The sequence below is a fragment of the Bos grunniens genome, chromosome 22 (assembly GCF_055505025.1).
Source record: "Bos grunniens cultivar Pamir isolate PY7600 chromosome 22, Bosgru_T2T1.0, whole genome shotgun sequence".
In the NCBI taxonomy this organism is placed as follows: Eukaryota; Metazoa; Chordata; class Mammalia; order Artiodactyla; family Bovidae; genus Bos; species Bos grunniens.
In genome coordinates, this window is record NC_141186.1 from 52,297,252 (window position 1) to 52,323,339 (window position 26,088).

The 26,088-nt window shown below is 51.5% G+C and overlaps 1 protein-coding gene across 32 annotated transcripts in view; it reads right to left on the reverse strand.

Annotated features, from left to right (window-relative positions):
• The window catches only part of DHX30 (DExH-box helicase 30), a 28,896-nt gene extending 3,042 nt beyond the window's left edge, over window positions 1-25,854 (reverse strand). Inside the window, exons 1-15 of one of the 32 annotated variants that reach the window (XM_086368289.1) lie at window positions 25,159-25,223; window positions 23,914-24,022; window positions 23,214-23,308; window positions 22,440-22,546; window positions 21,376-21,430; window positions 16,717-16,812; window positions 15,602-15,630; window positions 14,783-14,907; window positions 9,678-9,808; window positions 8,935-9,045; window positions 4,479-4,780; window positions 3,889-4,009; window positions 3,032-3,181; window positions 1,198-1,350; window positions 82-918 (exon numbers count right to left, since the gene is read on the reverse strand). In XM_086368289.1, coding sequence (XP_086224415.1) covers window positions 82-918; window positions 1,198-1,350; window positions 3,032-3,181; window positions 3,889-4,009; window positions 4,479-4,780; window positions 8,935-9,045; window positions 9,678-9,808; window positions 14,783-14,786 — 1,809 coding nt within the window. In that variant the 5' untranslated portion in view covers window positions 14,787-14,907; window positions 15,602-15,630; window positions 16,717-16,812; ... (3 more) ...; window positions 23,914-24,022; window positions 25,159-25,223. Of the gene's footprint in view, window positions 1-81; window positions 919-1,197; window positions 1,351-3,031; window positions 3,182-3,888; window positions 4,010-4,478; window positions 4,781-8,934; window positions 9,046-9,677; window positions 9,809-11,442; window positions 11,898-14,782; window positions 14,908-15,601; window positions 15,631-16,716; window positions 16,813-21,375; window positions 21,431-22,439; window positions 22,547-23,213; window positions 23,396-23,913; window positions 24,023-24,643; window positions 25,224-25,675 lie in introns of those variants that run through there. The other 31 variants (XM_086368287.1, XM_086368257.1, XM_086368262.1 and 28 more) reach the window with 31 other exon arrangements.
• Between the last annotated feature and the right edge of the window lie 234 nt (window positions 25,855-26,088).

Below are 26,088 nucleotides of genomic sequence, written 5' to 3' on the forward strand. Positions count from 1 at the left end.
TGCCATTTCTAGCAGGGAAGGAGGGGAGTCTGGGAGGACAGGCCAGGAGCCACAGCGGGACAGGGCGGGCGTACCCCTCACCTCGTGGTGCCGGTGCCGGTGCGGGTACTGGTGCTTGCCCAGCTTGGCCAGGATGTCCTCCAGGTAGTGCTCCTTGACGGGGTACATGAAGCCGGGGACCTTGATGACAGGGCAGCCACCAAAGTAGCGGGAGAAACGCTCGTTGTCGCCAGTGGCGCTCATGAGCACCAAGCGCAGAGCCGGGTTGAGCCGCTGCAGGCCCTTGAGCAGGATCAGCAGGAAGTCCGTGTTCACGTCTCGCTCGTGCACCTCGTCCACGACCACGTGGCTCACGCCCTCCAGGCTGGGGTTGCTCTGCAGCTTCCGCAGCAGGATGCCCACCGTGCAGAACAGCAGGGCCCCTCCTCGGGCCGGAGGCTTGCTTTCCAACCGCACCTGGAAGCCTACGTTCCGGCGCAGGGAAGGGCCCAGTTCATGGCTGACCCGCTGCGCCACAGACACGGCCGAGATGCGGCGGGGCTGGGTGATGATCACGTTGCAGCGCGCACCGCGGCCCTCGGTCACGTAGCGCTCCAGTAGCAGCTGGGGGATGCGCGTGGTCTTCCCACAGCCCGTGTCCCCAGCAATGACCACCACTGGGTGCTGCTCGATGGCACTGAGGATGGTGTCCCGATGAGGGTCCACGGGGAGCTGGGGTGCCTCCTGCCAGACTGGCCCTCGCCGCCGCCACAGCTCCAGCAGACTCTGGCTCAGACGCAGCTCCTCCGCTTCTGACAGCGGCACGTAGGGCTTGCCTGTAATGGGGTCACTCAGGGGCCCCGAGTCCTTGCCCAAGGGCAGGATGTCCTCACCCTGCAGCCGGAGCTCTGAGGAGATCCACGAACTCTCCACGGGGTACTGGGGGGACAGGAGAGGCAGATGAAATGATGAAGAAGAAACCTTCCTCCTTTACCCACAGCCAGTCCCTCCACAATTCACACCTCGACCAGAGGCTGTGGTCCAACCTGCCGAGCAGGACTCAGTCCCTAACTACCCTGGGACATCTGTGGGCAAGACTGGACGGCTCGGGACCAGGGTGCTCCCAGGCTCCACCCCAGTGGGGAAGCAGGGGGTCACTGTCGCCTACTGCAGGTGGAGGCTGTGGGCAGGTGAGGGGGAACGTGGGGATTCTCTTACATGGTTAAGGAAGGTCTCGATCTTGCGGAGGATGGGCTCAGGCACCTGGATGGTACACGGCCGGCGCTGGGTCTCACCCAGCTCTCGCAAGGAGGCCAAGTTATACATGGCGTGGGTGAGCGGCTCGTTGTTCCGGTCCACCAGTCCCAGGCTCTGCAGAAGGACACGGATGGCTCCGTCTAGGGCCCGCTCCCCAGAACTGGCCCAGACCTGCTCGGCAGCTCCAGAGAAGTCCTGCAAAGCAACCTCTACTCCCCCCATCCCGCCCCACCCCAGAGCAACCTCTTTTCTAAGAGATTTTTGGGTTTGGACTGACATGGTACAGGAGCAAGAAATTAGGAACCAGGAAAATGTTAAGTCTCCACCAAAAAAAGTTAAAAACAATTCAAGGAAAGTAAGACCTGACGTGTCTGAGTATTAATCACAGCCCCCAGCTGGCCAGGTCTGTGCCCCTGAGCAACAGGGGCCCCCACAACAGCCCAGTCTCATGTCCATGAATTCCCAACACAGACCTCTGGGCCAGGTGGGCCAGGCCCTTAACCACCCCATAACATGGCCTGCAAGCTCCTCCGCTTTCTCTGCGCACCAAAGCCACCATCCCAACCCCCCACCAATCTTTCAAGTCCAACTGCCACACCACCTCCTACCCCTGCATGATACCCAGTTCATCACACAAATGTACATGGAAATTCCTGTAAGTATCTACTTACACAACTTGGTAAAATAAGCCACTGGAAGGGAAACTGTTGTTTTATTTCTGCATATACCCGAAACCACCTCCCCAGAGGTAAGACAAAGCATCCCAACACATTGGAAAGCCAGCCATTTCCCCCATACTCTGTCATATCCAGATTCTGCACTTCTAAGGAAGTCTTCCCCTGCAGGGACCAATCACCTTCCTCTAGCCTCCGAGTCCCAGGAACAAAAGAGGTGCCCACCCTGCTGCAGGAGAGGCCCTGTCCTTTCCCAGGCTCTGAGGATTGCCCGCAGAACATGGCTGCCCCTGGGAAGCTTGCTCCTTCCTGAGACAGGTGTCTACCATGCTTGGGTCATCTTCTCATCACTGTTTTTATCAGGTTAAAATACAGACTTCCTCAAAGTCCTCCCCGTTAGCCCTATTTCTGTCCTCTTGAGCCACAGGTAACAACACAGCCACTCTCTCTCACCACTTACCCGACCCCATCCCTCTTCAGTTCTCCAAATCTCGCTACCTCTCCCCATCAGTCATATATGATATTCAGTTCTCAGAGCCAAACATGTACCACAGGTTTCTGTCCATTTGGAGTAAAACACGGTGTCTTTCCTCTTAGTCCGCAAACCAGACCTCCACTGGGTTCAATAACACCCACGACTGGGGATTCATCTCATCTTCAGAGCCGCTTCAAAACGACTGCTGGCTGTAAGCCACACTGCCTTCGCCTGATTGTTGGTCCCCTCAGTCTGCATCCCGTGTGAAGTCACACTGTTCATATTGGCCACAAAGCCCAAGTTACCAAGATCTTTCTCGACACCAAGCCTGGCCCCCAAGAGAGACACCATTTCTCCAGCTCCACACCATTCAGAAAGATGAGCATATGTCTCCTCCTGCATTCACCCGGGCTCCAGCCCACAGTGCTGAAAAGGCTGAGCTCACAGCAAAGCCCCTCTGCAGGAAGTGCGGAGAAGCCCTGGAAACAGCGCCCCCAGAGCCTGACACACAAGGCTGGGACACCAGCTACTCCAAAAGCCTGGCAAAGGTGGATTTTCATTTCCTGGAAAAGTGGACCATTTGCCAAGGGTAGCAGGGAGCTCCAAGACACCTCATGCATCACACCAGGGACCCTTCCGCACTCACCTTCAGTTTCTTACAAGCCAAGGCTGCCGCTTTATTCTCTGCCTCTGCTTTGCGACGCCCCTTGGCCACGAAGGTCATGGGACAGGGCCAGAGCAGGGTGAGGGTGGACAGCTTGGTCTTGGTGCCCACGGTGTGGAACTGCATGAGGTTCTACACAAAGGGCGAGAGGGGGTTACAAGGCGGCAGGGAACGAGAACTTCTAAGTGTTCTCTGAATGCTGAGGAACCCAGATACGGATTTAACCCCGATCTGAGCAGGTACCAAACATCAGCCTCAAAAGAAGTGCCACTGAACAGGCAGAAGACAGCCCTGTGGGGCCGCAGTTCCAGGATCTCGCTCAGCATGGTTTACAGGAGGAGACGGCATCTGGGCAACGCCACTGCCTGCCCTCCTAGCCCACTGCCCTCTCAGCACTGTCAAGGCACACAGGTGTGATGGCAGCTGTGGGTGGAAGCTGCCAACACAAGCTAAGAGCCAAGCACGTCCTGGGGGAACAAAAAGGCCTTGCGCCTGGAGAGAAGCTCTGAGTAACCAAAGCCCCTCAGCCTGGCAGTGAAGAGGAAAACCTCAGCAAGTCAGCCACCCGCTCCCAAGCCTCCATCGGTGCCTGCACCCCTTGAACAGACCTGGGGTCTCCACTCCTACAGTCCCCAGCCCCATCCCGGGCTCAAGTGTCCTGACTTCCGTCCTGCCTCCGAGGACCTCAAGCTTCCCCAGCTGGCGCAGGCTGGGCTAAGGGAACGGGCGTCTAAGGCCTCCCACAGACCTAAGTCTCCCTCCCAACCTGATCTTGGGCAAACCCAGACTTGAGCAAGCCGGCTCCCCACTCACACACGCTTTCAGGAGACCCAGCTCACCTTGGCTGTGGAGGAGGATGTTGCTATCTGAATCACCTTGGCCAGAAGGTTCTTGGGAAGTGGAAACTGGGTCAGAGCCCTAATAGCACTGTCGTCATCTGTCATTTCAAAGGAACCCCCCCTGAGAGGACCAAAGGTTTAGGTGAAAAAGCGCTCTCTTCCCAAGCCAGTTTCACCTGCTCTGAAACCCAGGGGCTCGGACACAGCATCACTGCAGCGGGCAGCCAGGAGGTGGGGGCATCTCCACTTGGCCTGTGGTCCTCTCACAGACACACAGCACACAGGGCGTGCCCTCAATTCCTCCAGACACACAGGAGAGCGAGAGCAGGGGGCAGGCAGAGCAGCTGCCGGGGCTCTGAAGGGCTCAAGTGTGAGCTGGAGGGAAGGCCTACGCTGCTGTCTTGCAAGAGCCCAGCCAGGGCACACAGCCACAGCTGGCGGTCCCCAAAGAGGCAGACATACCGAGAATGGAGACACTGACTGAGGCGCAGGGCAGGGGTCTCCCATCTCAGAGAAGGCTCCAGGGAATATGCCCCCACCCACGTCAAGGCACAGCCCGTTTCCCCGGCCTCCCTTGCCCCTGGCTGTACCTGGAATCCCTGAGTGGGGCGTGGGAGTCCTGCTGGGTCATAGACAGAAATTCAGTGACATCGATGGTCCCTTCTTCTAGTTCTTCCTCCTCATCCTCCTCTTCCTCCCGACCCAAGGAGCGGGACAGGCCCGCAGGTCCCCCTGGCCGGATGCTCTCAGGATTCAGCTGCCGCCAGGAAGTGGGTGGCATGGTGGGTTCTGGGCGCCACCAGCTGTCAGCCGGAGAGCCAAAGCGATCGGCTAGCACGCGGTATTTGGCTGCATCAAACAGCTCGTTCCGGGGACCCAGCAGACCCCAGCCCTAGGGGAAAAAGGGGGGCGCTGTGAGGGCCCTTAGCACCTTCCACCACAGGCTGTTCGGAACCTGCCCAGTCACCCCGCAGGGCCCTTGTGTGTGAAACCATGCTCTTTCGCCAGTCTGCTCACCTCAGGCCTGGCCCAGAACTGGGCCCAGAGAGCACTTAACCTGTCTAGCATCAACGGATGAAAATGACAGGGTACATTCTTACATCTGGTAGACAAAAGACCAAGAAACTAAGGAAAAATCCCCATTAAAAACCCCATGGGGCAACAGGAAGCAGATGCATCCACAAAGTGATCTAGAAAGCTCCAGTGAGTGGCGTGGCTAGGAAATACGCCGCCTACGTCGTGAAACAGATACACCTCTGAAACAAGAATCCCGCACTGGGAACCTGTTCTAGAATTAACACTGAATGTTTTTAAAGCCACTTATAGAAAAATATTTTAAAACATTCTCTTCTAGAGAAAATTAAATAAGACACATGCCAAGTCTCTAATGTGGACAAAGCAACACGCCTGGCACTCTGAGCACCAAGCGAGGGACACCCGGTCCCTACCCTCAAGCAGCTCTGCGTCAAGAGAAGCGCAGAAAACCAGAGTCTGAGGAACAAAGCAGTAAGCAAGAGGCTAGAGCTCGAGGTTAAAAAGCTCAAGTTGCGAGTGGCAAAGACAAGAGAGGTGAGCCGCAGGTGAGTAAAGAGGCTTCAGACGTGATGTGGACGGCGGGCGCCAGGATCCAGGCGCCGCTCCACAGGGTGGCTTCAGCCCCGCCTGACTCCCAACAGGCTGAGGAGTGACCACCCTTCTGAAAACTCTCCCCTCAGGTTTCTGAAAGAACCAGCTGTAACTTAAAATGGCATCAGGTAAAGCCTACTCACAACAGCAACAGTGACCATGTATACGTATGTTTTTAAAAAGGTATAGAACTTGGTAAAAGGACACAAATGGAGGGCGTTCCTGTGATGAAACGTTTCTGCCCAAGGAGAGCAAAGCCGCCTAAAGTAAGCCATGTAACGTAACTCCAATTAAAGCGTGGACGGACTCTTTGGGCCCTTGACCAAACTGTCAGATCTCTACGGAGGAACACACGAGGATTCTAGTGAGATGCTGTGACAGAAGACGGGAAAAGGGCACGCCACGCACACCCGCACGGAGGAAAGCCACAAGCCGCTCGGGGCAGGGGGCATGGATGCCTGGCCCCACCTCAGCTTTCGCGCTTCTGCCTCACTGTTTACACAGACTGTCTGATTATACGGAAAACACACGCAACACCCTCTCCCTTGGCCTTCCCCAGGACGACAGCACGCTCTTCCTCCCTGCCTCCCACTCACTCCCAGCCTGCTCCCTCCACGGCCTGCCTCCCTCCCAGGGGCTCCTTCTGTGCGCTCGCGCTTCCCCACCCTCCTCTCTTCCTCCTGCCTCCATCGGACCCTCCACTGTGCTCTGCAGCTCTGTAACACCCCAGAGAAAAGCTCCTGCGCTGCTGCGACCTGCATCCGCGCCTGTTCGGGGTCCCCGTCTCTGGGCTTGCCTGACCCTGCCGCCGCTGCTGGGGACTATTCCTAAAGGCAGGCTCAGTGTGTCATTCCAGCACCCACAGATCAGTCAAGACTCCTACTGGAGACACCTAGGAAGTGTGTTGAGGACGTGGAGACACTGGAACATCAGTGCCCTGCTGGGGGAGGCACAGTACTGCCATCACTATGGAAACACTATGGCAGTTCCTCAAAGAATTAAGAATTACCATATCATCTAGCAATTCCAATTCTGGGGGTTAAGAGCAGGGTCTTGAAGGGGTATTTGTACACCTAAGTTCACTGCGGCATTATTCACGCGGGCCAAAAGGTGGACCCCAGAGTCCATCAACGGATGAACGCATACACAAAACGCATATATACATACAATAGAACATAGCAGCCTTTAAAAACACAGAAATTCCGACCCTTGCTACAACATGGATGAAACTTGAGGACATTAAGTGAAATAAGGCAGTTACAAATTTCACTTGTATGAGTAGTAGTCAAATTCACAGAAACAGAAAGAACTGGGTTGGCCAAAAAGTTTGTTCAGGTTTTCCCATCAGCTGCTGCAGTGGCTGCCAGGGGCTGGGGAAGGGACTAGGATGAACAGTTGTTTATCGGGTGCAGAGATTCAGTTTTGCAAGCGGATGAAGTTCTAGAGACTGGTTCGTCAACAACGTGGCTGTGCTTAGTATTACTGAACCGTACACTTAAAAGTGGTTGAGAGAGTAAACTTTTTACCCACAATTAAACATACAAACAAACAAGACTACGAGCACAGACAGAGGAGAGAGAACAGGCTGGGGAGGAATGTGAGCACAGCTTGCTGCGCATGGTCTCGGTTTAAAGTGCCTTTCACATTCAGGTAGAAAAGCACCTCTGCCCCTCGGCACTACTGACATTTGAGCTTAATTGCTCAGTCGTATCTGACGCTTTGGGACGCCATGGAGTGAAGCCTACAAGGCTCCTCTGTCCATGGGGATTCTCCAGGCAAGAATACTGGAGTGGGTTGCCATGCCCTCCTCCAGGGGATCTTCCCAACCCAGAGACTGAACTCAGGTCTCCCACATTGCAGGCAGATTCTTTGCAGGCAGGTAGCTCATCTGAGCTACCAGGGAAGCCCAGTGACATTTGGGGCTAGGTAATTCCTTGTTGTAGCGGGCTGTCCTGTGCGTTACAGGACATCTAGAAGTATCCCTGGCCTTATACCAGCAGCATTCCTCTTTTTGTGGCCGCCAAACATGTCTCTAGACCTTATGAAGTGTCCCCTAGGGGGCAAAATCCCCTCTAACTGAGAATCCCTGAGGTAGAGGCACTCAATAAGGGACGGCAACTTCCAAGACATTAAACAAAGAAAGGATGGTTGAACTTCTGAGAGAGATAGGATCCACTGGGGGAAGGAGTACAGAAAAGGAGACATTTACAGAGAGTGGGAGACGAAGAGGAGCTTGAAATGAGCCAGAGCAAAGGAGAGCAGGCACACCCATCAGCTGAGAAAGATGCCCCACGGGGCCGAAGCCACAGGACATTCAAGCAGAGCGAGGCCTGGGGAGAGGCTCGGTGCTGGCGAAGCTGCCCCAGTCAGCCGACAATCACCATCAAACACTACATGGATGTGAAGGGAACCAGGACCATAGCAAGGGCTGCAGCGCTCGAGTGGAACAGACCACAAGCATGGAGAGCTGTGTGCGGGGAAGCAGGGCTGGGGGAAGCGATCGGAACACTGAAGACTTTTTTTTTTGGCTAAGCCTCCCTACTGCTTGCAGGATCCCAGTTCCCCAACCAGGGATCGAACCTGTGCCTCGGCAGTGAAAGCGCAGTGTCCTAACCACTGGACCGCCAGGGAATTACCCAACACTGAAGTTTTGATGCCTACAGAAAAGAATCAGATGAGGAACGATTGGAAAATGAAATAAAAGGGTAAAAGATGGGATGGAGAAGATGCAGAGAGGGGAGAGAGAAAAGAGAAGGGCTGTATGGAGACCCAGGATAGGAAGAGGGACTTTCCTCCTCAGATCCAGGAAGGAAGCAGGACAATGAACTCTGCAGACTGTGAGCGGGAGAGAAGCTGAAGGAATACAGCTTTGTCCCTGGCAGACCAAAGACCAGGGAATGTGAGGAAGATCCAAGGATGGCACAGCCATGAAGGGAGTCAGTTAGCGAGGGAAAGAAAGACTGGGAGCAACTGTGAAGATGTAGTAACTGCTGCCTGACCAAAAACTCAAAGCAACCCATGTCCAATCAGTGGGAAGTGATAGAGAAATGACTATTATTCTTTCATTGTAAGCAAGAGGACTATGTGGCCACAAGGAAAAACCTATATGAAATAACAGGGAGAGAACAGAAGCCAAGATAGAAGTCTGTTTGTACAGAGGGAGTGCTCTCCACAAAGAGGTTCTTCGCCGTGGTTTCTGAAACCACAGAAAGTAAGTAACTACAGTGGCAAAAAAGTAATATCCATCTGTTCCCTCAACGGCTGAAGCAAAAAGGAACCACACGATGAAAAGGGCTCAGGAGGTTGAGCAGTTGAACACTCTGCCATCCTAAACCCAGGAGCATCTGGCCCCAGGAAGACCATTACTGCGAGAAGCTCCCAGGAGGAAGGTCTGCATGGTTTTCATGAGGGGAGGGTCACCTTGAACAGCTGGCAGGCCGCGGCTGCAGCCTGCCTCTCGGCGTCGATCTTCTTGCTGCCATAGCCTTCTACCTCAACGCTCTTGGGCCACTTTATGTGGAGGGTGACTTTCTGAGAAAAAGAAGAGAGAAATCAGAACCCTTGCCTCTCTGGTCTACAAAGGTATTACAAATCACATGGAGAATCCACAGGAAAGCTGCAGACCTCATAGCAGCAGGGCTGGGTGCAAGACAGAACCCCGACCCCATCATTAGCTCCCTGGAAGGCTCCAGGACCCCCCTTCCCCCCTCAAGCCACTGTCCCACCTCAAGTTGCTTTGCTTCTTCAAAGTGCCATGTTCCAGTCACAGGGCAAGGTGGGACCCACCCTTATTCTTAAAAATCTTCGTTCAGAATGGTTTGCCTGCATGCTTCCTGGTCCCAGGACCTACAAGACTCTGGGAGCAGGAATCATCATCAACTCGAACCTCTACAGTTCCAGGAAGTTGAAGAGGGATCAATGCCAGGGCCCACTACAGTGCCCTGTCTCACACAAGACGAGAGAGCGTCTCGCTTCACTTGCCCATGTTTCCTTTCCCTAAACCAGACTCTGCTCCAGACCTAGCTTTGTTCTGAGATTCACTGCTGACCATTCGCAATTCAAAAAACCTACACTGTGGCCTCCCTGACGAGAAACCTGGGGGAGAAAAGGGCAGCTGGTTTCCTTCCTGAGACTCAGACCAACGTGTTTCCCTGCCACCATACCTTTTTCTTCGGTCCATTTGTATGCACGTAGACCAATTTGTCTTTTGCGTGTGAGATGCCAAGGGCTCTTCCAATCACACTGTTGAGAAGATTTTTGGGCTGTGGAAACTCTTTTAATAGGTCCCTAGAAGCTAAGAAAACAAGGACAAAAGCATTATAGTTGTGTTGCTTTAAAAACTCTGTGGGGTATGTTTCAGGGCAACCCTGGGCTGGATACTGAGGATGTTGGCTCGCAACCCCAAACCACCCAGGAGCATCTTAAAAAGGACGGGCAAAAGGCTTCAGGGTTTACAGAGGACAGTGGACCTAGACCCACTGGACAATCATCTCCTTGTTAAAGACAAGGGTCAATCCCCCAAACACCAGAGGGGAACCAGCCAGCATCCTCTTCCTCACCCAAGCTCCTGACTTCATACATTAGCTATAGAAACCTACATGGCAGCAACCCCCCATAATCTGATGTCTGAAAGAAAGCACTGAACAGAAAAAAAAACAAACAAACCAATCACACACGCATACATACACACGCACACACACTGGAGATCAAGACAATGCAAGGCCCCTAAAACAACAGATACACAAAAGGGAGGAATGCCTGCAGAGTCTGAACACCAAGCCGCAGTTCTCAATCACACCTCAGCGCCCTGGAAAAGGCCTCCCCTTTCATCCAGATTATGTGTAGGGACATTGATTAGAGACCTCCAGAGCTGAGCCACAGGCATGAGCTGGTCCTCCCAGGAGTTCACCGCAGTGAACCAAGTGGAGGCAGGATGCATCAAACATCATGAGCGATACCTTACATTTGTTTACTTGCACTCTGGATCAATTCCAGAGCACAGATGGGTGAGATGTCCACCTAGAGGCAGCTTGTGCCAAACACAGGACTTAGAGAGACCATGAAGAATCCTGTTGAGTGGCTGAAAACAGAAGGAAGAGGCCCAAAGCACCAGAGTGGACCTTCAAGAGATGCAGGGTCAAAGGAGATGGAAAGCTTTTTCATTCTCCACCCACAGTCTCTGGCCTATAATTCAGCTCCAAAAAATATTTTTTATAGCGCCTGTGTGTGTGTGTGTGTGTGTGTATATGTGTGTGTGTGTGTACCGATGCGCATCAATCATAAGTCACATGGGGAACGTCTTCACAGCCCTGCACACTGATCCCCACAGGACACTTGAGAGTGGCTGTGGTGTTGGGGAAGTCTCTGTGTCCTGAAAACGTTCTTCCACAAGCTCTGCTGTAACTCTGCTGCCTGGGTTCAAACTGTTTCCCTGGAGCAGACTCCCCTGTCAACTGGCCAAGAGGGAAGATTCTGCCTGGCCCTATCTCCTTCTGAAGGATAACTCTTAAAGCTACTGAGAATCAAATAGCCAAGAAACAGTATGTAAGCAGACTCAAAGGGCTTCCATCTCACAGGAGGGCCTAACTTTAAGTAGCCCACTAGACACACATATAATATAGATGTGCAGTGGTACCCACTCTAACTCTATAAAGAGGCAGAGGCCAGCACACTCTCTGTCCATCCTTGATCGGCAGGGGTGCTCTAACTAGTTTCATTTCCTGCCCTATTCAGAAGGCAAGCGCTGGGATCCACTTTGAGCAATCATTCTGTCTCTATTTCAGATCTTAAAGTCCCAGATGTATACTGAGCTTTCCCTTTTCTTACAACGGGAAGGATGTGCTTACCCGTGATGCTCTAACCCTAGACCACCGACCTGGCAGGACCTGGACGTTTACCTGTTTTCCCTAGCTCCCTCGTGGTACGCACCTCTCACCCACTGTTGCCAGGTGCAGGCGCTCCAGTCCCAGACCTCTGCGCTTGGGGTCCATTTGGACCTGAACCACACTGAGTTTTACAACAGTTGGGCTGCGGCCCGCCACTGAATGGCTGTCTCAGCCATACCGAAGAGGGCCCGACCCCGGCCCGCGCCCCTAGCTCTGCCATCCCCAGGAATCAAGGGCGTCGCAGCCTGGCTGCCCCCGCCACTGCCCTCACCGTTCACCACGCTTCCATCGCCTTCCCCAGGCTCGCCGGGGGCCGCCTCGGCCTCGGCGGCCTCCTGGGTCCGGTCGGGGCGGGAGCAGCCTGTCGAGAGGCCACGCGGGCCTCCCTGTCGCCCGATGGCGCGGGGACCCAATGGCCGCAGGCGCGGAGAGACGCCGGCGGCCAGCGCCATGAGTCTCCTGGCGGTAGCCATCTCGCTCCCGCCCGCCCCCGCGACTCCGGAGCCGGGCAGGGACCGGGCAGAAGGGCAGGAACGGGAGGTTCGGGCCCGCGCGCCCCCTGCCGGACGGGAGGACCCGGGACCGAGCCGACATCACACTCCAGTTGACCGGTGGGCTGACTGGATCTGTCTGGGATTCTGCCGAAATCACACCCCTTGTAAATCCAAACCCACAGACTTGTCATTTGAAGGCCGGAAGAGAGAGTGGGGTTGTCCGGGAAACACTACAGGCCTTAGCTCAATGTCCACCCAAAGAAATGAAGTAGAAGTTCCCTCTGGGTCCTACCCAGTGCTGGTAGATCGCTTCTACGTGCCCTGGCAAATTGGCTTGCACTCCAGCAGGCGGACTGTAAGATAGTGATTACTGCTAAGCTGGGGCACATCCACCTCATTTAATGGCTTACAACTAGTGAAGAATCTGGAAGCAGGACATGGAAGACCTCTTGAATATTAGCAAACCAGAATGAATCTCCAGAACAGGAGTCAAAGGTGAAAAACACCCTGCGCCCAAGAACTGAGCTGATGCAGCAGTGAAAAGTCTGAAGCTGCTGCTGTTCCACGTGTGTGAAAGCCAGATGGGATTCTGCCTCCAAACCGTCCCCCCAGGGTTCTAGCCAGGCTCATGCCTCTTCTGCCTCTTCCCGCACTGAGGAGCATCAGACTGAATCTGCATGTTGGGGCAGTGACAGCAAGGGCCTAAGGGTCTCGGTCCCTTGGAAGGAGGCCTTTGTAAGAGGTTAGCAGTGCAGCTGGAGGAAGCTGTGGTGGGGGTGGGAGTTGTTTGTTGTTTGTTTTATAATTCTAGATAAGATTCCCAGGATCCCCTCAAGAGCTTGTTGAAATGTTACTGAGAGCCACCCTCCACAGTTTCTTGGTCATTAGCTCTGGAGCGGGGTCCAAGACCTGCATTTTTAACGAGTTTCCAGATAATACTGAGGTTGCCGGTCTGGGGTCACACTCAGAACCGCTGGCCTATGACAAGAACATGGGATTTAAGTCCTAACACCTGGGCTCAGTTCCAAGTCTACCACTTGCCAGCTGTGAACCTTGGGCCATTTTATCACTGGGGAAAATGAGGACGAACCTGCTCTACTCACTTGGTGTGGCTGTGGTTAAGATAAAATGGGGATGTTTGGAACAGGGATTTGCAGAGTGCTCTGACAGAGACGCCTCTGCCCTCTGAGGTCTGAGACGATGGGAGACAGGGCCCTCGGAAGCAGATCCAGGGCAGAATGGGGCAGCTATAACTCTTGTTCCTCCCTCCCCTCCTCAGTGTTTAACCATAAAAGCAGGAAAAAGGGAAGGTGGCCCTGGCACCGATGGTTGACCTCATAAAGGGACATCACCATCTGTGTCAAACCCCTCTACCCCCACCCACGGCCTGTCGTTATGATCCATCTAGGAACGGCAAGACCCTTGGAGCAGAAAATGATGCTACCAGAGCTTTGAACGTGGCCAAGCGGCACTTTAATTTGCCAAAAGCTAAGGCATCCACCCAGCTTCAGTAGTAGTTTTCAAGGATTGTTAGCAGCCCAAATTCCCTCAAAAGAATCCAGAAGCTTAGTAAGTCAGGGAGTGGCGGCAGCAGCTGAGGCCAAAGTTTGAAAACTATGGTATTTGAAAGCTGAAGGAGGCAACAGCTTAGACGTCACCTGGAAAGTAGGGCCTGGGCCCATCCTGTGTTTTAGGAAACCCTCAGAATAGCACTCTGCTCTGACAGTCACTTAAGCTAAGGTTGAAATGCTATGATTTCATGGATTAGCTTCCAAAGGGCACAAAGTGGAAAGGAAGATCAGCCATGAGCTTGTTCATTGTTCAAGCCAGGTACACAGGGATTCATCATACTGTTTTATCTATTTTACAAAACATATCTCAAACAAATGTGGGAGATTTCATGTAAAAAAAAAAAAAAAAAAAAAGGTCAGGTGATGGATGCCAACCAACTAGCTCCTTCTCTGGTAAGCTCTCTGCCCTCTTTTCCTATTTCATTTTCTCCATCTGGGTTCTAATAGCTAGTGTCACCTTGAGGAAATATTTCACCTCCACAAACCTCACTGCTTTTTCCAAAATGAAGGCAACTCTTAGACCAGGTCTTGAAACCCCTCTGGTTCTGTGATCTCTTCATTAGTCTAGAGGAGGGGTGGCCAAACTGTAATCTGCAGACCAAACCTACCCACCGCCTGTTGTTATAAATGAAGCTTTATTGGAACATAGCTCACTCGTTCCTGTAGTATCTATTAGTGCTTTCGTGATATCATGGCAGAGTTAAGTAGCTGCACGAGAGACCATATGGTCTGCAAAGACTGGAACGTGTACTCTCTGACTTAAAGAAAGTTTGCCAACTCCTGCTTTAGAGGACCTTGAAGAAAATTAAAGGGGGTTCAGGCATGCCCCTGTTCCTTTCCACCAACATTAAGCCTTCTCTTCTACTGTCCATTCATTGGGGAGAAAAAGTTGACTCCTCTGCCTGTGGAAAAGGAGGGAAGTTCTGAAAAACGGAAGGGTTTATTGGCTCAGAGAGCTCTCCATCGCTTCTGGATCAAGCACAACATCGGGTACTCAAAGTGCTAAATAGTGACATCTAGCAGCATGCACTTAAGGTTAAAAATCTGCTGAATATGCAGGAGGGGGATTTGAGGATTCTAAACTTTGGTGGCCCCAGGAAAATGCAACAGGAGGAAGCCAAAGACAGTCTACTTCGGGCAGACCAGAAAACTTCTGGAGGGAAAGCAGAGGGGCCACTGATATCCGTAAAAACCAGGGTCAACGTTCTGTCCACCTAGTCAGAGTTTGATATTTTATGGACACTCAAATGGCAAGAAATTGGCAACAAGAAAGGTAATGGGACCTACAGGGGCTGGGGGTCCACCCTGACCACCTTACCCATTCTCACAGGTTTCCCAGCAATGTATGTAAAGCCACAAGGTCCCCTGAGGCAAACCACCACTCCAAGAGGTGACACGTCTACACCAGGGAATAGACGGACCAGTACCGTGGTCTCCGGGATCCTGCCAGAAGGTGAGTTATTCCATGTCACTTTCCAGCGCTCTACATCTCAGATCTGTGTGGTGGGAAAGATTCCCAGGGGAGGGGACGGGGCAAGGTTCTTAATTTATTCACCCTTGACTTTGGAACAAGGCCTTGGTAAGAGGTTGGTGGTCGAGTCAGGGGTAGATTGGGAAAGGAGGTGATATTTTTTTTCCAATTTCAAATCTGACTCGGATGGGCACTGTAACCTCTTTCAGTGGCCACCATTTTTCGAGCACTAGTCTCTCATTTGAATACCAGAGAGACTGTTTCTGCCCCGCACTTCCTTCTTCAGAGGTACCAGCAAAGCCTCTAGGGAATCAGAGAGCATGGCAGAAAGGTCCAAGAGTCACGTGGTCTACGGGCTTGTTGCTCCCGTCACAAAGGAACAGAGGCAAGCACCCTTCAAAGCTTAAAAAGAGAGAAAGGGAAGGCAAAAATGCACACACCCAGATGCCTTCTGGAGACGCAGCTGTGAGAAGACAATCAGGCACGGGGGTGGGGGTGTCTGTTCCTGCAGGGCGACAGTGCAGGGCAGCTGCCGCTCCCAAGAGCAGTGGCCTTCTCCTCTGCGTGTGCTCCAGGAGGCACTGCCTAGTCATGCTGCCTGGTTAATCCCGGCTAACCATCTGTAAGCTTAGCCAAAGCACATCTGACACTCTCAGAGCCACTCACCTGCCATGTTGGAAATGTTAACGTTCAGCCTTTTCGAGTTACAGGGCATTTTAAGAAAGAAAGAAAAAAGGGCAATCAACTCTCGTTTTGGCAACGGTAGGGGGTGGCATTTCTTTAATACCTAAGTCAAACGGGCAGAGGGGCCGAAAGGACTGATTTCTATGCTGCTGTCTGTGTCAGGGCCACCGCAGCAGGGGGGCAGCGCGTGTACAAACCGTGTGGGTGCAGAGCAGCGTGTGCTGCAGAACCGGAGGCGCTGGGCGCTCCCCGCACCCTTCCTGAGCTCTTGACCTTCAAAGCACTTTACAGACAGAGCCTCAAGTGGACATGCTGTCTTCACAGAAGGCAAAGACTCTAGGAACTGTCATAGTGTTCTTCCACTAAAAACCTGAGGGAGCGGAGACAGGCAGCCAATGGAGTTGGGAAGAGAGCTGTGGGCCAGGAGCACTGGTCTCAGCAGAGCTGGAGAAGATTTGAGTCTGAGGGAAGAGAAGAGACACTCGCAGGCAGAGACGCTTCCCTGGGTCCTATGACTGGCCCTGCCCTGGGTGCCAGTGGGCTGAGGTGAGCGGCCACCTGTCTGGGGGCTCTGACATTCTCCCCAGTCAAAGGGAGAGCCTACCTTGCCAAACAGCCCGGGAGGCAGAGCTGAATGTCAGTAAAGTGCTTTGAGGCGCCAGAGGAGATAGGATGGTGATGTCAGGTGTCCCCAAAGCCTCCAGATGGAGGGCACTGGGTCGAGTCGGGCTCCCTGCTTTGGCCCTGCTACAAGTGCCCTGCGTCTTCTGAGACCTGAGCCGAGACTGCCTAGAAGGTCCAAGCCCTCTGCGTCCCCGCCCTGGAGCCAGACACCCAGGCGGAGCCTAGGCTTTGTCCCTGGTCACACGAGGAGGCCCAGTGAGACAGTAGGGTCTAAGCCAAGTGGCCGAGCATCATGAAATAACCCAGACCTTTCCAAATGATGTCTCCCTGAGGGCAGCAAGAGCTCTGCTAACCCCGCTCCTCCTCGCTCCCTTTCCAGAGGCCTATGGCCCTGGCACCCAGGCTCCCTGTGCCGCCCGCCTCCCCGCAGGCCCTGGACCCAGCTGGTGCTGGAGACATGGCTCCTCCCTTACCTCGAGAGATGGTCCCTCCAGGGGCAGGGTTGACACACATGGGTGGAAGACGGGGTGGGGGAAGTTTGCACTGACGCTGCCTGTGTTGGGCCCGATCTGGGGAAAGAGAGAGGGCATCAGGGTGACGAGGTCTCACCCCTCACCGTTACAGACCCCTGCAATGACTCACCCCAGAGCACCCGGGAGGAGCTCTGGGCAACAGGACAGCACGTGGAGCCAGTCACAGGTTCTGAGAAACAGTGCCAATACCGCTCAGAAAGAAGGCAGTTGTTTTATAGATACAGACGCGATACATGACAGCCTCAGTCCCCCCTTGGCTCTCAAAGCTCTCTCAGTGTCCCAGTTCTTCCAGCTACCCCCCGTGAGTGCAATGCCCATCCCGTAAGCTTCTCCACAGTCACGGTGCCAAGCAAATCGGCCGGGCTGTTCCACTTATGGAAACTATCCCTGCGTCTGCCATAGGCTCCCCACATGAGCCACCGGATCCCCAATTACTCCCTCTCTCTACAAATCGGGGACGGAAGGGGCTACTTGACTCCTGGTGTCCTCTGCAAGAGCCAGTATCAGATCCACACTTTCTAGTCTTCTCTTTCTTGAAGTTAATGATTTACCATTCCAAATATTTCCATTCACTTGGAGACCAAATACTACCCATCCGTGATCTATAAAGTACATTTTTAGGAAGTTCCAAAATTTTGATATACACGAACTAAAATTAAAATGCTCACTGAGCATTCCATGGGAAGGTGGAAATCTATGGCTAAGGAAGGTGTAAGGTCTTTAAAACCACCTAAGTGGTGACAATATCAGAGAACACTGGTCTGGGGAGAAAGGTGCAGGAGCTCTCTGCCCCACAGGTTTTGCTACAATAAATGAGGGAGGAGAGGAACAGGGAGAGACAGTCACACACTCTCTACACACTTGAGAAACAGCCCACAGTGCAAAAATGATGCCCCTTTCTATCATGCAAATTAGCTCATATATGATTGGCAAATATGGGGGAATGACATCAGTGAAACGTTAAGAACCTTTGGTTCAAATCTAATTCTGCTAAGGCAAAGGAACTGAAAGGTGGGAGTGGAATGATCATTTTCAACAGGAAAAGTAAAAGCCCCTTCAGCTTTATTTTTTTTTAAATTAAAGTCAATGCCTGTAGGGGATCGAGGTGGTAGACACACGGGTGCTCACTATACAATTGCTTCAACATTTCAGTATTTCTGAAATCTTTTTCATAGTACAGTGTTGGGGGAAGCACTGACTTGCACTCAGGGTCCCCTCCCCCACATTCCCAGCAGCACTCTCTGCTTCAGGGCAGCCCCGCAGGGCTCAGGGCTCCGCCTCCGCCAGCGCTGTCTCAGCAGCTGCCACTCTGCTCTCTTAGAAGGCTCCTTGTACGTTTTCAGCATCACACTAAGCCGCCTGCCTCGGTGGACCAAAGCTTCTTCCCAGTCGCCCATGACAGTTTTGTCATATCCTGGTCATATTGCCAGTGTATTGCCTCAACTCTATTTCTGCCGTAAGCCCTCTTAAAACATTATATATAGGTGTGTGATTTTGTGGAAAACACAGGTGGTGTTACAGCGGAAATGCTGTTACTTCTGGAACCAAGTGCCTAAGATCAAGGTTTATCTTGGAATTAATTCTGGCTCTGCCTTGAAGCTAAGGTTGTAAACTGAATCTTTCCTTTCCTGATTGAGGAAGGTCTTCATTCATATCCAAGGGTGCTGGCTTGGGGAAAAAAAAAGAATAAGTGATTTGATGATTAGTTTATTCCATTAAGCATTTCCAGTAACTGGGGGAAGGTTGTTACAATTCCACAACAAAATCACAGAGACCTCTTCTGACCACTGGAGCTGGAGGAAAATTGCACATTCTTGAGGTTGATATGGTATTTTTCAAAGTTTTGTGTGGACTGTAAAAGAAAGACTCGGCTTGCTCTTTATGGCCTGCTTCTGATGGCGTTACAGCTGAGACAAGAAAACTGTTAAGATGCTGGCAAAGGTAATAACAGGTTAGTTACCAGGCACACAAGTTTTCTAGTTGGCAGACGTTGGCAGCTTTGTTTAATTACACAATAGGAAAGATGGTAGCCACAAGACCCAGCGGGCCACTGTCTATAATGCTACAGGGAACTGCTAGGGCCATTACCTTCAGAACCATACAAAGGCCTAGCCCATTGAGAACATAAACCCCTAAGTACCAAAAATCATCTCTGAAACACACCTATCTCCACGCTAGTGGCTTGTACATAGCAGGTCCTCAATTTTGCAGCCATACAGCACAGTGCGTATTGAAGCTAGGCTGTCACTCTCCAGAAAAACATGAGCTGTATGGCTGTTACCCCAAATAGATCAACTTACATTTATCAAATGCCTGCCAACCCACCTCTATCTTCACTGCACCCCTAAAGGTAGGGAAACAGGTAAGTTAACACCTCGTTAGTGTTAATGGGGACCAAATTGGAACCCTAGCCAGTTTGACTCAAGCTTTATACCATGTTAACATTTTCTCTCAAGATTCATAATGCCCTAGGGAGCTCATAATTTCACCACAAGGAACAAAGAAACACAGAGAAACTGCCTAGGAGATAAAGAAGTGCTATACAACGAGCGTCACAAGGCTGGGTGTGTGTGTGCTAAGTCGCTCAATCATGTCCAACTCTTTGCGACCCCGTGGACTGTAGCCCGCCAGGCTTCTCTGTCCATGGGATTTCCCAGGCAAGAATACTGGGAGTGGGTTGCCATGCTCTTCTGTGGGGGATCTTCCCAACCCAGGAATCAAAACTGTGTCTCTTTCATCTCCTGCATTAGCAGGTGGGTTCTTTACCACCAGTGCCAGCTGGGAAGCCCGTCATGACCAACTGTCGAGGTCATGATGCAAACTAAAAATGAGAGCCACATTCAGAAGACAGGAGAAGGCATTCAGCCTTACAGCCATGAAAAGATAGGTTTGCCTGAAGGAAAATATTCAAATAAGTGACTCTTTCTGATTAATGGTTTTCCTGAAGACCTTCAAGCATAAGACAACTCTTGGTAAAAATACTAAACTGTGTGGAAAGCAAGGCCCCAAATTCAGACTGTGTCTGATTATTATGTCCTCAAACTACTTAATACCATGGATTTGTGAATTTACCAGGTGTCAGGCACTGTTCTAAGCTCTTTATACATATTAACTCATCTGATCCTTAGAACAACCCTATGACCACTTAGATGGTGAAGAAGGAGGCACAGCGAGGCTTGGTCTCCACCCAAGCCTCCTCAGCCAGTGAGACACATAAGTGTGATGTACGTTGGGCATCAGGGTCGGTAGCTTTGGCTCAGTCAGGTTCTGCTGCCTCCCACTAAGACGAGTGCTAACAGTGTCATCCCCGATGGAAAACCTCTTGAACAAATCCATTTCCAGCCTAGAAAGTGAAGTCAAAAAGGCTAGAAAGGAATTTTGCCCCGAAACTCTCTCACCTGGTACCATTTCCCTATCACAGTGAGGAGGACGAGGACTCTAATTTTATTGGGCTGTCCATCTCTTTAAGAAATCAGTATTGTTAATTCAGACACTCCCACCAGGAGAGAACCCATTTTCATCCAACTGTTACAAGTGGGTGGACATCAACACCCACTGATGAGGAGATAAACACAGAGCAATTAAATGCACTTAATTTTCAGCTCAAAATGTGCTGTCCACGCTCATCTCAAGTTCAGTGTTTTCCTATTAGACACAGTTAACCAACACAACGAGGAAGACAAAAATTAGTTTTTTCCTGAAGTATGAAAACAGATGGAGTAGCTGAAAACAAACAAGGAGACAGGAAGAGGTGGCTCTGAGATCTGGAACATCCAGCCTCCTTTTGGCCCCATTCAGTGGGCAACAGAGGGCACCACCTAGCCAAGGTTTTCCAGGCTTCCAGGGACACAAGTCGGAGAGGAGACACAATTAGGAGGATCTTTTTCATCAGCAGTTACAGATGCTCTGTTACGGTTCTCATTTATTTGTCAAATATGTACAGATAGGAGGCTCATGGTCAGCTTTAATACAGGTGACATTTTACTCCTTACTCCCTTAAAGGAGAAAAGTCACGCTCCTGTCTAAGATATACAATGCCTTTGCAATCTGGTGCCTTGAATCTTCACAAGCTATACCACTTTCTACAAGAAGCTCTTGGACACTGTCCTCTCGCCCTGCCATGGCTCAACTCTGCTGCTACTTATGCAACTCTCTCACCCCAGCTGCTGCAGGGCACTGATTTCAAGTCTTGCAGCAATTTCTCTAACCACTAATACAAAACGATGACTCAGTCCACTTCCACCAGCTTTTACTGAGGTCTATTATGTGCAAAACGCTATGCCAAGTACTATGGATGATAAAAGAGCTCAACAGGCCCAGGTCTCAGGGAGCTTCTAATCTAGTGAGGCAATGAGTAGTTCAGACAGAGGATGCATGAGAAAGTACAGAGGTGGTGCTGAGGAAATCAGAAAGGAGAGATTGTTTGTGGTTGATAGAATTAAGAAAGGTTCACAGAGGAAATGGTGTAAAACATCAGCCTAGAAAAAAAGGTGGATTTCAGTAAGTGGTGGATATGCACCAGAGGGATTTTCACAGGCTTCACAGCTGCCCATCACAGGGAAGACAGGCCTGAGGCCACAAGTGCAGTCACACTCTTACCTTTTCTGAATGAGTCCAGGCTGAACATTTCTGGCCAGGAGGGAAAGCTGGAATCCTAAGAAGAAGGAGGGCCGAAAAAAAAGTGCTTAACATTCTCGGTTCAGGAACCACAGAGCAGACTTCAGTAACACAGAGAGCACTGTACAAAACAAGAAAAATGAAGCTCTTCACTAGTGAGCCCCAACTGCTTCCAGTCTTAAGGATGGAAGGGCCACCTCCACTATTAAGTAATTACATGTCTTTGCTTCTAATTGAGAGCTTCCTTCTTTTCTCTGTCCTAAACTCCATGATCCCTCCTAAACAGAAGGGGATGATTTCATCATGAGAGACACGGATTTCCACCTCATCACAATACTTGCAGTTATCCTGGGACATGTGGGAAGAAAGGAAATCCTACATGACCCCTTTTCTCATATGGCATCAGGAAATGGGACTGATGACGGCCTTATGGACAAACTGGTGTACTGGGCTTTTAGAAAACCTAGTCAAGCCCCGAGGAATGGGACTTGACTGACAGTATCAAAGAGTGATTCAAAACAAAAAGCTTTTCAAGGCAGGATCTCTATGAAATAACAAATGTTAAGTTAAAGTTCAACTGCTGGCCAAAAACTCTGCTGCATTTTGCTCATTAGTACATTTAACTAGGAATATACCTAGAGACTTAAAAACATGCATGTACATAAAATAACACCTCTGGCTTAACACTTTTGTTTTAAAAAACACTCCAACTCCACACTTACAGACTTTTTTTTTTTGGCCACGCCACATGGCATGCGGGATCTTAATTCCCTGACCAGGGATCAAAACTGCTCCCTGCAGTGGGAGTATGGAGTCTTAACCACTGGATTGCCGGGGAAGTCCCCACAGTTTTTAATACTGTACTACTCCTGTGTCAGTGCGATAACCCTATGTAGCATTAGTTTAAAAACATCTAACACATTTTAACAAATCACGATGATCTGCAAATCCAACGTGACTGGGAGTCTAATGGCGCCTACACTCCTGCTCCTGCCTGCTATTCCCTCTCATTCTCAAATCGTGGGGGGTGGGGGTGGAGGGCTGACCTGGGGACGAATCTTTCAGGTCCATAGCAGGTCTGCCCTGATGGCCTCCTCTCCCCCAGGGATGCCGGAAATTTCAGCCGATAGGATATGGTAGCTCAGAGAGAAAACTTCAATACAATATCAACAATGATACAATTTACTTTAATCAGTTACATTCTATAGATTCTTTCTATCCAAATTAAAAGAAAAAAGGTGGAATTTGAGATTCTGATTTTTAAAGAAAATGTGATTATACAATCTAAAACATCTAAGTGATTGTTATTGAAGAATCAATACTTTCTTGCTAAGACGTTTTCAGTTAATTTGCTTGTAAACAGACTTGGTTTTGCTTTCAAAAAGCCCCTGATTCTCTCCATGCCAACCAAGGCTCATATGACACTATCGTTTCCTGTATCAGGCTTAAAGAATATATATGATAAGATTCAAATAGGATCTTTTAGAGATACTTTACAGGAAGTTTCAAAGAAATCTAAAAGAAAATCGCCTTCCCTGTTATGCAGTATTACGTTAGAACCTTTGTGGTTTAGAGTTTCTCTTAAATAATCTAGAGAAAAGTAAAATAATATTATGTCAAGATTTCTTGCATAATGAAACACCACCTAACTCCAGACAGAGTTACTCTGAGATGATTCAAGGATAGAGACAGAGTATAATTTTAAATGATACCCTTCTTACAAGACAGTCACAAATGGATTTAACACATGCCTCTTGCTTCACAGTGCGGCTGAGCAGGAGACCCACCACTGCTCTGTGTGCGTGGCTAAATCAACTTACCTTACAAGAGCAGTGACAGTCTCTGATTTTGTATCCTTTTGAACTGGAGCTGAATTCTCTCTTTGCTATTCCTCATCACGAGGCTGGGCCTCCTCCTGGGAAGTACAATGCTGGGTCACTAAAGTGATGGCCCCCACAGGGGAAGAAAGTTGTTCCGGACCATTGAAATTCATCTACTAACTCTAACACACAAGGACAAGTTTTGTTAGTGGCGTGAAACACACATCATACACTTTGGCCTCACTTCAGGACCAGCCATGACCCACTCTATACCCATCAAGTTGTGAGCTGTCCTATATCCGAACCTGTAAGATACCAAGAAATACAGTGTCATGGTAAAGAAGGATGTACAGTCCTGAAAGCATTTTCTGCAAGCCCAGAGCAAAACTTGCTTCAGTTTTGAGTTCGACTCCCCTATGACTATAGTAGAAACCTATCTAAGGTAGATAAAGAAGCTCTTTCAGGCTGTGAAAACAAGACTGTTAAGTACCATTTGTATTGGTAAAAGTACCATTTACAAAGTACTTCCACAGACTTTATCTCACTTAATCTGTTTCCCCTGAGAAGGAAATGGAGGCAGATTTTCCCAGAGAAGTTTACATGACCTGCTCAGGATGCCGTAACTGCCTCAGGGCAGAATGCAAATCGCAGTTAAGGTACTGAGCTCCTAAGTTTTCTCTGCTTATACTATACTACTTACTTCCATGATGTCTCGCTGTTGCCTATAAGGTCCATGGTTCATTCTTTGAAGACTGTTTTATACTGACATCTTCAAAGGTTGAAAGAGGCAAGAAGGTCCACCTGATAAACTTTGGACCACAATTCCACAAATTAAAACACTTTGAGAGTAAGTATCTTTTCAAGCTAAAGGGGCAAGCTACACAGAAAAAAACACAACAAAGGATGTATTTTATGCACCTAAAACAGCTACATAGATAAAGAGCGCTATGGAAATCCGAAATACTGTATCAGGGGTAAAAAAAAAAAAATCTCCCTCCTGGAAACTCCAAGACTTAAGTGTAAATTATAAGATGTAGTCAAGACCCACAATGACAGTGGAATTATCGCCTTCAAAGAAACTGCAAGGGAAACCATCAATGTCTCATTTCGTTCTGACCAGTTCAGTTGCAACCAAAAACAGGCTGAGAATCTGCAATTGGCCATTTGCAGTCCACTTGCTACAGTGTATGACAAGCCCCTGTGGATGGGGATTGCAAAGTGGACAACCTCCGCCTTGCAAAATCATAATTAAGGTGACCAGTGTTGCTACACGAGGACTAGCCAGAAGGCATGCTAACGCCATACTCCTGGCTCAGGGGTTCTGAGGACTCCTGGGACTCCAGATCACTGCAAACAAAGGACCCAACATGCATTAGGTCTTCCCCTGCGAAATGGGGCAAGTCGCCACTAGCAAACAAAGAACATCTCACCCCTTGGCCTCCCCAAGTGACAAGGTCGGTGCAAAAGAGGGCAAACCAGGAGGGCCCGAATGCACCAGGCCTCCTTTTGGACGAACGGTCCAGGCGGCACGGGGGCAGACAAAGGTCCCAGGGCACTCCGGGGGTTTCCTCCAGGCCCTGCCTCGGGGAAACAGAGCATCCCCTGAGGCGGAGGCGTCGTTGCGCCAATCGAGCGGCTTTTCCCGCGGCCCCCGCGGTGCCTCTGGCTACGAGGCCCGCCCCGGCGGACCGGTCTGGCCCCCGCCCCCGCCCCGGCTCCATGGCAACGGCAGGCCGAGGCCTGGTTGCTCAAGGCTCGGCCCGGCCGGCTTCCCGGCCAGGCCTAGGATGCCCGGCCTGCTCTTCGGGCCCGCCCGCTTCTCCGCCCCACTCTCAGCCAAGCCGGCGGTCGGACCCGGACCCCCTGCTCGCGCTGACCACCCCCGGCCACGGGAAGCTCCTCGAGGGTGGGGGCACGAAAGGAGAGAATTAAAAGCCCAATTCACCTGTTGTTACAGATGTGAAACAAGCCTCGATGCACCGCGCATGAGCCGCGGGCCCCCCCAACCACGGCCGGACTACAACTCCCACCAGCGGCGGCGCGGCCCCTTCCGGGTCCCGTGGCGGAAGTCCCGCCGGCTACCGGCGCTCGGCGCCCCGCGCCGCCCCCCTCCCCCCCGCAACCCCGCCTTCAGCGCTCGACCCCCGAGTCTTCGCGGCTCTTGAGCAAGGCCCCCCTAGCCTGTGGCTCTCAGTGGCCGCCCAGGGCTCACGCCCCCGGGCGGCCAACCCGCGGGGAGACCCACCCCCACCCGCGAAGCCGGGTCCAATGGCGGCCGGGCGAGGCGGGACTTCCGTCAGGGTAGAGTGAAGGGGGCGGGTGCGCGGGGGGATCTGGGGGCTCCGAGGGGGCGAGTGTGAGCCGCTCGACTCTCACAGGCTTCGCTTCCGGGCTGTGAGAGCGGGAGGGCCTTCGGGTCGTCTGCGCGCCCGCCCCGCGCCTCCCGCTGCCAGTGAGCTCACAGGGCTCGAATCGGGGCTGAGCCGGGAACGAAATCCATCCCGCTCGAGTCCTGGGCTTCCACCCGCCTTCTGGCCGCGGCTCGTTGCCACGCCTCTTCTAGCTTCCCCATCTCCCCCTCCCCAACCCCCTCAGATCTTGTTTCTTCAGGGACATGATGAGAATTTCTGCCTCACGAGATTGTTACGAGCGTGAAATCTACGTGATGGCGCGTTGGAAACGGTACTCGGCTAGGGAAAGGACCAGGGGGCCCTTGCCGGTCGGAGTGCTGCTGGGCGGCTGTGAAGGTCACGCCCCCTCCCTCTCCGCCCTCACGGCTCAGAAGTGAGAGAGGGCCTTAAGCTCTGTTCTGTGCAGCAGTCCTCGAAGTGAGGCTCCTCCTGTGTGAGTTCAGTGAATTCCAGCTTCAAAAGGA